General features: G+C 42.0%; 1 protein-coding gene across 5 annotated transcripts in view; it reads left to right on the forward strand.

Moving 5' to 3' along the window:
* DTNA (dystrobrevin alpha) overlaps positions 1-12,436 on the forward strand; it is a 101,336-nt gene that overhangs the window by 47,213 nt on the left and 41,687 nt on the right. For 3 of the 5 annotated variants that reach the window (XM_075706328.1, XM_075706329.1, XM_075706331.1), the window contains exons 6-11: positions 351-456; positions 1,033-1,199; positions 3,679-3,803; positions 6,944-6,952; positions 9,073-9,153; positions 10,898-10,987. In XM_075706328.1, the coding sequence (XP_075562443.1) occupies positions 351-456; positions 1,033-1,199; positions 3,679-3,803; positions 6,944-6,952; positions 9,073-9,153; positions 10,898-10,987 (578 nt within the window). Of the gene's footprint in view, positions 1-350; positions 457-1,032; positions 1,200-3,678; positions 3,804-6,943; positions 6,953-9,072; positions 9,154-10,752; positions 10,777-10,897; positions 10,988-12,436 lie in introns of all 5 variants that reach the window. The other 2 variants (XM_075706330.1, XM_075706332.1) reach the window with 2 other exon arrangements.

Below are 12,436 nucleotides of genomic sequence, written 5' to 3' on the forward strand. Positions count from 1 at the left end.
TATGGGGTACTCAAAACACATGAGAACATGAAGAGCTGAATGCCAGCCTTATTCACAAAGCATCTTCAGGCAATGACTTCAGAAGAGAGTCTTGAAGTAAATGGGAGCCAGGTGTCTCCAACCTAGCCTTGTGAAAAGGACCGCTAGTCGTCAGCAGTATACAGTGTAACTACTAAAAATGGTGTGGAAAAAATCTTTGCTAGTATCACTTGTTCTTTTTTGTAAACCAGGGCTACAAGCAAACCGTGTCTGAAACTAGTTCCCAAGTGTTTCTGTAACAACAAGATAAAATAATTTTGACATGTCTAATTACTGATTCTTTGTGCATGTTTGTTTGCTTGTTTGAGCAGAAAAAAGTCACATTAAACACTTTCTTGGATACTCTCATGTCTGATCCCCCGCCACAGTGTCTGGTGTGGTTACCACTTCTGCATCGACTGGCAAATGTTGAAAATGGTAAGTAAGAGCTGCTGCCAAAAAAGAGTTACAAGAGTAAACTTTTGTGTGATGGTTTTCTCACTCTGTGGATGGTTGTACAGATGTGACAGCGGTAATTAAGAGACAACGACATGCCTGAGTACATTTTTGTGCTTCCAGTAATCAGACAGCCGGGTTTGACTTTTCCTCTGAGGTGCATTGCTTTCGCTCCTCACAGCACAGCAGAACATTCCGCTTCCCCCAGTAATGCAGCTGAAGGGTGCAGGGGATTTTCCCACAGATTAATTTCCTCTATCATGTATTCTGTTCGACACTGAACACATTTTTCGTTGCTGCGAGCAGGAGGTGCAGGCATCAGCTCAGAAGCGATGAAGGGTTTGATGCCCAGTGTGGAAAGCATTGCCTGTGGCTCAGCACAGGCTGCTGGGCGGCGACTTGAGTTTTCATGGGTCAGAGCTGCAAGCAGCATCCAACGCTGCAGATCGCTGGAAACAAAGAAGGGATTCGCCCTTCAGGTCGGGGCTTTGTCTGTAAACTTTTGCTGGGGGTTTCTCTGCTTTGGTTTACGGCTCGGCATTTCTCTCCCCTGCGCAGTCTTCCACCCCGTCGAGTGTTCCTACTGCCACAGCGAGAGCATGATGGGGTTTCGCTACCGCTGCCAGCAGTGTCACAATTACCAGCTCTGTCAGGACTGCTTCTGGAGGGGCCATGCCAGCGGTTCCCACAGCAACCAGCACCAAATGAAAGAGTACACGTCATGGGTAAGGGAAGGCTCACGCCTCGCTGCAGACTGCTTTGCCCTCCAGCTGGCGGAGAAGCCCCCGGCCGCAGCTCCGGGCAGCCGTCTGGCACGGGGAGGCCGGGAGCCGGGCTGCCGGTTCGGATCGGTGACCCCGTCAGGGAGGCTCCTGCCTTGGGAGCCATCGGGAGAGCACAGAGGTGGGAATGGTCTTTTCTGGGTGAGGATCTGGGGCGCCTGTGACGGTGCGTGCCGCGGGGAGGGCAGCGCAGGAGGGGCCAGCAGCTGGGCGCCAGGCGCACGGCAGCTTCTCCCCATCCCGCAGGACTCACGGTAAAATCGTCATTGGCTTGCTCTGTTTGGCTGTGTGTAAATGAAATGACGAATACTTAACGCTCATTCATCAATATTTTCAGTCGAGTGGCTGCAGGGTATGCGTAGCATTTGGGATGGTCCTGTCACTGTAGATTTGAGCGTGGTCATGGGCTTAGATCCACAGTCATGTTTACTGTAGAGAAAACCACACTTCTGTCTTTTCGTTGTTAAACAAAAATATTCAATGCTTTTTCTAAGCTGAAGGAGAATTATCAACAGCTACATTAACCTTCTTTGAAAGGCATCAGACCTGGGGGCTAAGCTCTCCACAGACTGGAGCAAAGCCTCAACAGAAGCCCTTTGGTCACAGAGCATCCCAATCCTTCAGGGTTCAAATCCAGAGATCAGCGGAAAAATCCTAACTAATCTCAAATATTACAAAAGTATATTGTCATTAAAAAAAAGAAAATTATGCATATAGCAACAACTCACATTTGTACAGCACTTTGTGTGTATTTTTTAACAAAGTTCTGAAGCTTAATCCTTGTAAAATGTCTGTTTTTCTGTTGATGGAGCAGGCAAGGGTTAAATTGGACGTGGTTTGCTCTGTATGCCAGTCACACGGCCCTGCGCTGCATCCCAGCAGATCTGGGTCTATTAATTGTTTTTGTGGGTCCTAATTGCTGCTTGTTGCATAGACACAAATGGCTTGAGTTTAGTCTCTGAATAGGAGAGTGCCCGCTACATAGCTCTGACTCCATTCCTAACAGCAATTTGTGCTATAAAATCATTTTTTGCTGTAGCTAGGGAGCTGTAATTATAGGTAGCAAGTAATTGGAAAACTTAAGATTCCTGCTCAGCAGAAGACAAAAACGTGACTACGTGCCTAGGGGTTTCAAATGTTTCCTTGTCAGAAACAAATGTTTTGCTTCAAGTTTGAAATTGCCTTTCTGTAGCATTCATTAGCATTTGTTCAAACCTGGTTAGCATTCTCCATAATGCATCTGTATTGAGCTCCACATGCAGATTAAAGGTGTTCATGGGTGCAGTGGAGCTCAACTGTTCTCAGTTCAGAGTGAAATCGCATTTATAATGAAAGAGAAAAAGCCTGAACTTTACATATTCTGGTTGGATTTCTGTAGTAGAAATATTTCATTATTATTTTGATTACAGTCGTAAGTCGATGCAGGATGTGTGTGCACAAATACAATACCACTCCTGTGAAATTCAAAAAAGATTTTTAAATGTCAGCGTGTAGAGCTGTGTTTTGGGGGGAGGAGACAGTGTAAGGATCATTACCCCTGTTTTACTGCCAGAGAAGCTGAATCACAGAGAGGTGGGCTGGATTCTCTGAGAATCTCTCACACAGCCTAGAAGACACCCTAGATCTCCAAGCCCTTCCTTAGAAAAGTATTCAACTGCAAAGAGTGTCCAAACAAAACTAGAAAGCAGAAAATGCTGATCTTTTTCTTAGACTTGCTGATGGGATTTCAGGGTGAAAAGCATGCTTCTTGCACAGAGCCTCCCCATCTTTTGGTGACAGTACATCAGCCTCTTCTGGCACGCTGCGGCCATGGTGGGGCAATTCCTGCCATGCACATGTCTCAAATTTCCCATTCCCCAGTGTGGCAGGGCTTGCAGCGGCCACAGGAGGTGGAAGAGGAGCTTTATAACAGCAGCTAAACAGTACAGGGTGCTGGAGCTGAGGAAGGAAATACTAGCGAGGAGAAAGAAAATAGCAGCCTTGTGCCTGGCCCACAACTAGGAAGGAAACGGTGTCCCATACAGTGTATCTATATGGACAAGCATACAGAGATCTGTTCTGCTTGCACTCCCAAGATGGTGAGGTACAAGCCAGCTCCAGTCCAGGCGACACTAACTTTGTGCTGTCCTTCATTCAATACTACCTGAGTGCAGCATTGCACAGAAGCCATGGCAACAGCATCATTGTCCATATAGATATACCCCCCAAGCCTACTCTAAAGGCCCCTGAAGGTAAGAGCAATCTTTCCTCCAAACTGAGCAGTCTTTGCCTTAGCAGACTCTCGGGGTGGGAGCGGGGCAAGGGGGATGTCAGTCGACAGGTGTGTAAGCTGTAGAGCTTCCTGTTGTTTTGTGCTTCCTATAGCAGAAACAGTATGCACCTTACTTGTCCAGATTACCTCTACCTTCCTTGTTCCTCCCAGAAATCACCTGCTAAGAAGCTAACTAATGCACTTAGCAAGTCTTTAAGCTGTGCTTCCAGCCGTGAACCTTTGCACCCAATGTTCCCTGACCAGCCTGAAAAACCTCTAAACCTGGCTCATATTGTGTAAGTATCTGTGTGCTGTAGAGAACGTAAGCTTTGCTGTAGGAGTTCCTTACACCGACTGTAGATACTATAGCTCTGAACAAAACAGGAGGCAGCTGTGGCATATCAAGCTCAATGCATCACAAGTGCAAATTTGCTGATAGGGACATTTAATAGAATAATGTTCTTCTGGTGTGACTTCACTTAAAAAGTCAGTGGGATAGGTACATATAGCCAAATAGTGGGACACGATGTTTGTATATCCCCATTCTCCTCAAGAGATATCCATGCAATTTCATAGTTTCAGCGCTTTGGGATGTATTCATGCTGAGAACGTTAGTTTTGTCATCTAGAGACTCTCAACTTCAGTGTATCAGAGGCATGTCTTGACACGAGGCACCAGAGAAAAGTGAAGCCTGACCAATTTTGTTGAAATCAGTGTCAGAGTCCTCGCTGACTTTAGTGGAGCTGTGCCTTTGCCCAGCCCTGAAGAGTTATATGAGTCTGCATAAAAAGTGTGTCTTGAATGGCCAAGTCACTTGAAGAGTCTATTGTCTTTAAATTTCGATATTTTGGGAAAGCAAAATTATTTTTTTGGTATAGTAGTTCGTGTCACTGCTTTTTCTCTGCAGGAGTCAAGAAAATCAAAGCAGAGAGAAAATGTATTTGTGCAGCATGCAGAAATTACCACTTTGGATTTTTTTTTTTTTAAAGCATGTCCACTGTCCGTAGTGGCAGTTGCTTAGATTTTCTTGTTTATCAGTTTGTTTTACCTTTGCTTCCTGGGTCCTTAAAAAGAAACCAGTTAAATTTTCCATAGAATTCAGGAAAAATCGAGACATTGGCTAGAAGAAAGTTACAAAGGAACTAACTTTGAAAAATTATTCCAAAATTTCTGTCTTTAAAGGATTTCTCTTATTCTGATATATTTCTTAAATATCTTTCTTAACCATCTTCCCAGGGGCCCTGACTGAAACATTTCAGGCAGCAGCCATTGAAATTGTATTTGCGTGCTGCATATCTGTGTTACTGGCTGCTGGAACTATTCCGGTCTGTAGTTATCGTATGCATTTACTTTTGTCAGTACTGAATGTTTGTATGTAGCATGTTTAAGGGCAAGTGCAGACCGGGTGTTGTGGGGTGTGTGACACCTGGAAAGTTCACCTAACCTACCTGACATTTTAAGGATAAAGCATGCTGGTGGTCCTCCTCGTGTGGTTATAGCAGAACTTTCAAGGCATAAAAGAGTGCTCTGCTCTTCAGATGCAAGGTGCCTTTGACAGATACATAGTGCCAAGTCCCTGTTACGCTCAACTGTCAATTAAAGCCCCCGCACCTCTTTATGGAGGTGTAATGGGAGGATGTTGTTTTTTGGAAGAAATCATCCGGAGTTGGATCTACTGAGCTACCCCACTGCTGTGCATGGTATAAAAGCCTGGCTCTGCTGGCAAGTCAGTGATAATTTCACAGGGCAGATTTTGGCCATCCTTTAGCGAAATGGAAAGAGACAGGGAGGGTGAAACTGAAAAAGAAGCCTCTGTTCCCTCTTGGCTGGAGGCCCTCAAAGGCCTGGGGGTATGTCAGAAGATAACAGGTAGTGAAAACTGGGCTACTGTGCATTTAGGCAAGGCAAGGGGAAGGTACCATAATTGAGTAGGATCTGTTCCAAATCTTCGCTGTGAAATTAACACCTTGCCTTCTTCCTAACTATACAGACATAATTTAGAGTGATTGGATGTGAGAACAAACCACCATCTATTTTGTTTTATGATAGAGTTTCTCTTTATTCATAGATTGAAGGCAATATAACTTGGCAATATATATTGGCTATAATGATACATGAGTGCAAAACCTGTAAGTTGTGGAGGTAGCGTGATCTACAGCATAATTCACATAAATTAACTGAAGGGACAGATATGCTACAGTACCTCATTGAGAATATCTTCTCGCTGATGTGATTTTTATTTTTAAACATAATGGAAGTTGAGAGAAACAGCTCTGGGCAGGAATCCAGCCAAAACGGGTTTTATATGTGCATTAAATGGAAGAATTTTGGCAACAAAACAGTATCCTTTTCTTAGCTGCTAGCTTAAATGGGGACAAGTACTCTCTGCATTGCTATACAGCCTTTCCTTTTCATCATTATTCCACCTTTGAGTGGTACCAGACAGAAAGACTGCATGGGGTTTTTGTTTTACTGGTGCCACACAAGATTTTCAGTTAAGCAAGGAACACATCTAAGGCTCATCTAGAGAAGTAATTATCAAGGTATCATTAACCTGGTGGTTGAACTCCCCCCCACCGATGGAGGGGTCATTTTTCCTTTCTATACGTAAGATTGGCAACAAAAAACCACCAGACTGCAGAGGTGGCAAACGGCGTGGCCAGTGCATGATGGAGGTATTTTTCAAACGTGTTCTGCACTGGCCTGACTTTGTTTCCATCTAAGCCTGTGGGACCATTATTTTTGACATCAGTGTGAAAGAGGTTAGACCAGCATGGAGCACTTTGGAAAATTCCTCTTACTTAATTTGGTTTATTACTGTGGGTATGTGTTATGACATAACATACATTTATTACATAGCATATTTCAATAGCATGAAGTGTTTTCTGCTTCCTTGAGGAAAGCTGTTTGAGTATCATCAGCTCACTTTTATCAGAAAGCTTAATCACTCACTTGCAGAAGTTTAGAAATAACCTCAGAAAGATATACATTTATAGTCAATAACTGAGTTTCCCTTTGCTTTACCATAAAGTCTGCTGTTCTTGTCTAATCACGTCACACAACTGTATATGTATGTTTGAACATCCATTTGATATTCAAGCTGAACCTGAGGAATGTGACAGTGGGCATCAGCCTTCAAGAGACTTGCCTTGGAAAGCTCAGATTAGTTTAATATAGTTTTCTTCGTGTAAGAATTGACAAACAATGCTAATCACAAAACCTTAGCAAAGCCTTGGAGTTTATAGACGTTTGTACACAAGAGTAGCTCTGCATATGTAAACAGATCAATGACATTTTACGCGTAGAGGCTCTCCTGCTTTTTGCAGAATCAGGGTCGTAAGAATGGCGTTTGTCCAATGCACTACTTAGACCACATACATATTAAACTGACAATTTAATTAATGATCTCTTTTCCATTTCATTTTGGCTGCAAAAGAGATACTTGGTGAGTATTTTTCTTCTTTAGTACACTTATTAGAGAAAGAAGCTCGGAAAAAATACGATAATCTCATTATTACCAATCCTTAACTTTTTATCAGAGTCTAGAGCCAAATAAATAATTGTCACAGAGACAGTGAAAGGGAAGAGCTGTTTGGGGCATTAGAAACTTTTTCTTCCACCCCTATTTTGAGATAAAGCTTAGAGAAGACATTAACCTGAAGCGTGTGTGTGGTGATCTGCTGAAGTCAGCAGAGATGGACTGGGTGCAAGGCAAAGCAGAGCCCAAGCTCTGCCACGGGAGCACTCCTCCTGCCTCCTTCTCTGGGACAGTGTTGAGAACCAGCCACTCCTCCTTTCTCCTCTGCTGTTTAGCACTCCACAGCCCAGGGTTGGACCCATCTTTCGGAAACCCCTGCCTATGCGCAATTAGTTTTTTAATGTGTTCACTGGCCAATGACTGCATTGAGAAAAGGAAAAATGCAGTAGTCCCATGTAGTTGATGTGAACTACTTCTCCTACATCAATTCCCAGTTTACAGTTCCCAGGCAACAAAATACTGGTTGCTTACCCATTAAATAAAATTAGTTTCTAAGTATTCTCTCGAAGTTTATTTCCAAATCTCTGTATTTCAAGACTCATACCACAATGACCTTTCCAGTGGATTGGCTCTGATCATGGCCTCACCCAAGCTCTTCCTAGCTCTGATGAAGGAGTCCATGAAAAATAGTATTAAACTCTTCTCCATAAGTACATAGAGCACAAAGTGCTGCTTCTCAAATTTGTGACTGACCAGAACTGGAGCTTTTCATGTGGGTCTCCAGATGCAGGGTTAGGCTAAAACTGTATTTTCATATAAATAAATAACATGCCAAATCCTACATCTTTCTATTCCCAGTTTTAAACTTAAAATCGGTGTGGTATTGTCATGCTGAGAAATCTGTTTGGACTTGTCAAAGACCACATTTATGCTTGTTTTCTAACAGTTAAAAAATAAGAAAGAAAACATATGCTAATAGTTCACTCTGTGCAGAACTGGCTTTCTTCATTTCTTATGGTCATCCAGATGGTTTGGATGACTGGTTGTCTTGCACAATTGGAGCCCAGTGAATATTTTGCAGATGGCTACTATATTTTGATTTGCACATCTGCAGAATTCAGAAAGCAAGACAGATCTTTCACAGAGCTTAAAGGGGATATTGACCAACTTGAAATTTAGGCCATTTGAAGCCTGAATTATATATGCCTTCAGGTTCTGCTCATATCTGATTGAAACCCCTGTGATTTTAATAACATATTTTTTAGTTTTTCCAGAGTGTCTATATCTTTTGCCCAATGTTGCATAAGAAGTCCATTAAGAAGGGGAAATTTGTCCTTAATGCATACAGAAGGAAAAATTATGCACAAAATACTTCTTAAGAGTAGACAATAAAAGAAAGCAGAGGAAATATTCCTTCTCATTTCATTTTTAGTAAGAGCAGGAAATAAAGAATATAATAATAAAACCATCATTATTAATGGGTCCTCTTAAACTAGGTACTTATTTTAAATTTTGATTTGGGGTTTTGATGTACCAGTTGAAAAGCTTTGCAGTTAAACCAGTTTATTTCTACATGTATTTTATGGGATACTGAGGGCTATGGGTACGCTGTGGTCACTATGTGGATATGGTAGCATGGAGCTTCGCGCCACGGATAACCTCATGAAAAGATGTGTAATTTATTGGCAGTTACCCCCTGCAGACCTCCATGCTGCCACAGCGAACCTGCTACCAGTGCTCAGCCTAGCTGGTTGAAGGCAGTGACTGCACCCTGGACTACAGGCTCTGGCAAGGAAAAATGGCATAGTGGTTATTTTGCCAAAGCAGGGAAAAAAATGAAGCAAGTTGCCTAAAACTCACCTCAGAACACACAAAAGCGTTATTTCCTTCCAGGCCTAAGTAACAGCATGTTTTATCAACTTCTGCTTAAAACCACAGCATTTTAATTTGGAACTATTGCTACTTAAAGCAGAAGATGCCAGTAGTAAAGTTACCTTAAACAAGAAGCTCATTCATTTCTCTGTAAATACTGTTGCTGATGGAGGGGTTTTTGGTGCAAAATTAATGCAAGTTTTGCCTTCTTCTAGGCCCCCCCGACCTGTAACCAGCATGAATGACACACTCTTCTCCCACTCTGTTCCCTCAGGAAGTCCTTTTGCAAACAGAAGGTGAGTTCGTATCCTTATTTATGTTAAACCGTTACATGATAGTGGTGGAGGTTTCAATTTCCAATTCCCTTCCATAAAAAAAAAAACCAAAAAAAAACCCCCCAAAAAAACCCCAAAACCAAAAAACCACCCACAAAATAAAATTAACAGACATGAGCAGAGAAATGCCTCGGTTAGTTTGGACTGATACCCAGATATCTGGATGGAGAGCTGGAGTTAGGGCACCCCAAGCTCCTCACAGCAGAGCGCAGAACTTCAGTTCTCATTTGAACCATTACATCCTGCTAAAATGTGATCACATGCAACTTAGGCACCTTCCCCCAGGGGCTGAAAATGGGCTGTTGGTGAGAAGCCATTTTGTAGCAGCACTGAGAATAGGAACTGGGACATGCCGTTGCCTACTGGGAATGCCTGCATCGTACTGCAAGTTATGATATGAACAAAGAGAAAATGTGTTCATACTTGCAAGATATAGCAAGACATCCTTACTCCTGTTAAGCCATTCAGCTTTTCATTAAAGGCTACAAGAGGGAAGGAGTAGTCTTGGAATATGATGACCTTTCAGCAAACAAACCAGAGGAGAGTCGTCAGAAACGTTAATCCCAAAGAGAAGGTGCTTGCAGCTGGCTATGTACACTTTGGCTCAGTATTTTGGCTCGTACAGTCAAAATATGTGTGTAGCATTTGTTAGCTGTCTCACCCAATCTATGTAAGCCTACCAATGCATATAGATGAGAAGGTGGCAGAAAAAAAACTTCCTGCTGTATTGGGGAAGATGAGCGATATGTCTTCCTTGGGTGCATTTTATTGCTTGGCTCCTGCTGTACGTGTCAGTGCTTCAGCGTTCCCAAATAACCAAACACAATCTCTGGGTATGCATGGCTACATCTTTTAACACCAAAACCAAACCCACAGTGTACCACACTGCAATGTCAGAGTAAAGATGGTTTGCTACTATTTTGATTTATGAACTTTGTTACCAGGAGCTATAAACTGTAAACTCCCAATGTTATCTTAGTGCAAGTAGCTGCTGGGTGTGACTGAGATGCTTTTTGAAAGCCAGTCCCAAAGCAGCCCCCAAGACCAGATCTGCTGCCTGTACAGACAATGAGACTTCAAATGCAAATTCATTTCTGCAAGGCAGAATAATCTATTTATGGTCTCTCCAGGACAGGTCATTAAGAGCAGTGCTCTTTAAGAGTGTAGCTGTCGCTTCTATTTATCCCCAAGAAGTCCCTGTGCTCATTCAACAAAAGTATGCTTTGCCATTTAGGCCAGGGACCTGCAGTAATAATCACAGCACATATTCTGAAGGCAGGAGACAATAAACCGCCTCCAACCATAGGTACCCAGAGTTCCTTATAAGTGGATAATATGACATCCTTATACAGCAAAAAGTTTCCATGATGCAGCAGTCAGTTCTGGCTTTTTTAGAGTTAACAGTACCCTGATATGTAAAGCAATTACATTGCTTGTGTATTAAAAGTTTTACAACTTCTGTTTCATTGACCTAGCAGGATTTTAAGTGTTTGACAGCTTATTCTCGTTATTTTTATTTTCATCTCTTATAAATTTAATTTGCTTCTTTTTATTCGAAAGAAAAAGCACCCTACAAACTGTCAAGTCAGTATCCTTTCTAAATGGTTGCAAATTGCATTTATGGTAATGAGCCCACTCTGAACACACTGCTCTCTGTGTATACTTTTTGGGGTATTAACAAAGTTTCGTTGTTTGAATCATTCAGGTTACTTGGGGGTATAAATGCAGCCAGTCCTGTGGCTGATGAGCATTCTCTTATAAAGCTGTATGTAAATCAGCTTCACAACAACTCACGGTCAGTATGAGAGCACTAACCCACTAATCGCCGTAGTTCTGTAGCTCATGCACTAAATCATTAGCTATTCTGCTAAACTACTAAAGATACTCTTTAAGGAAGACTCTGGTGGGCTAGAGGGTTTCTCTGGCTCTAATTAGTCTTTTGAATAGACTTCCTGCTGGCTGTGGGCTTTGCCAACTTCTCTTGCTTCTGCACAGCACAAATCTTGCATTTTACCCTTTCATGTAGGATTAATATTAATGTGTCTAGTAGAAGTTGGAAACGTTGTTTTTGAAAACCGAAAAAATTACACCTTTATGGTTTCATTGTTAGTGTATGACTTTGCTGCTGCGTTCTTGACCGAGGAACGAGGGAGGCTTGCACAAGAGCCTGGAAACGACTCCAGGTCTCACAGCCAGCCTCCTCTTCCTCTTCCACAGTTCTCGCTGCTGGTGGTTACTGTTCTGCAGTTAGTGCCACTTGCCAACAACCTTCCCCAGACCCTTTTGCTTTGCTTTTCAAAATGGCCACAGAAAAGGCAGATCTAAATCCTACTGAAGCTAATGAAGACTTCCATTTACGTAGTGAGTGTTGGATTTGGACCAATGCCTCTGGTTGCTGCACCCTTTTTTCAGTATTCCCTCTCATCTTAGTGACCTAAAGGAAGAGCCTATTTCATTCTGCATAAAAGAAATACGCAGTTGGATAAGAACAGTTTCCCCATTGTTTTTTTACTGTGCGGTGTAATGACCTTTCTTTTTTTCTTTTTTGATTAATCCATGAGCATTAGCTATATTTCAGTAAGAAAGTACTGAGACCAAGGTACTTTTCTGCTAAATGCCAAGTTCTTCAATCTGTATTAGACTAATAACAGTATCTTAATTCATTCTTTTAAGTTTTACTATTATTATTGCCCTGGGAAAATCAGGCCTCATTAGTGGAAGCTCATCCTCTCATACATCAGAGAAACAAACTTTGACAGCTCTGTTTGCAGTTGTGCTGATTTTATATTAAATGCTCCGTGATTCATATTATAATAAAAATTGTACAAACTCAGGGTAAAACTTCTAGCTGAACATAATCAACGCTAAAAGCTCTGCTGGCTGTGTTTGCACTGCAGATAACTTATGGTTACTTTAATTTGTGTTGCAATCTAGTCCAGAGGTTTCAGATAGCTTTAAAGAAAGTTTTACGTAATTAGAATGTTTATTCAAAGAAGAATTGGCACAGACTACCATTTGTAGCGTTCCCATGGTATTTATTTCAGCTAGTTGTGTTCACATAAGAACATAACCATTTGCAACCAGTTTCTCTCTGTAGCAGCAAATGCTGAATTCAGCACACCAACTCATTCTGCTGCTGGAAATGGATATGGTCTCATAAGTTCAGCACAATATCATCTTCATTTCTGGGTTCGTGGGTGAAAAAGGGAAATGAACTGGGAAGAAAAAGAATCTTATTAGAGGA

Source organism: Pelecanus crispus, chromosome 2 (assembly GCF_030463565.1).
Source record: "Pelecanus crispus isolate bPelCri1 chromosome 2, bPelCri1.pri, whole genome shotgun sequence".
Taxonomy (NCBI): domain Eukaryota; kingdom Metazoa; phylum Chordata; class Aves; order Pelecaniformes; family Pelecanidae; genus Pelecanus; species Pelecanus crispus.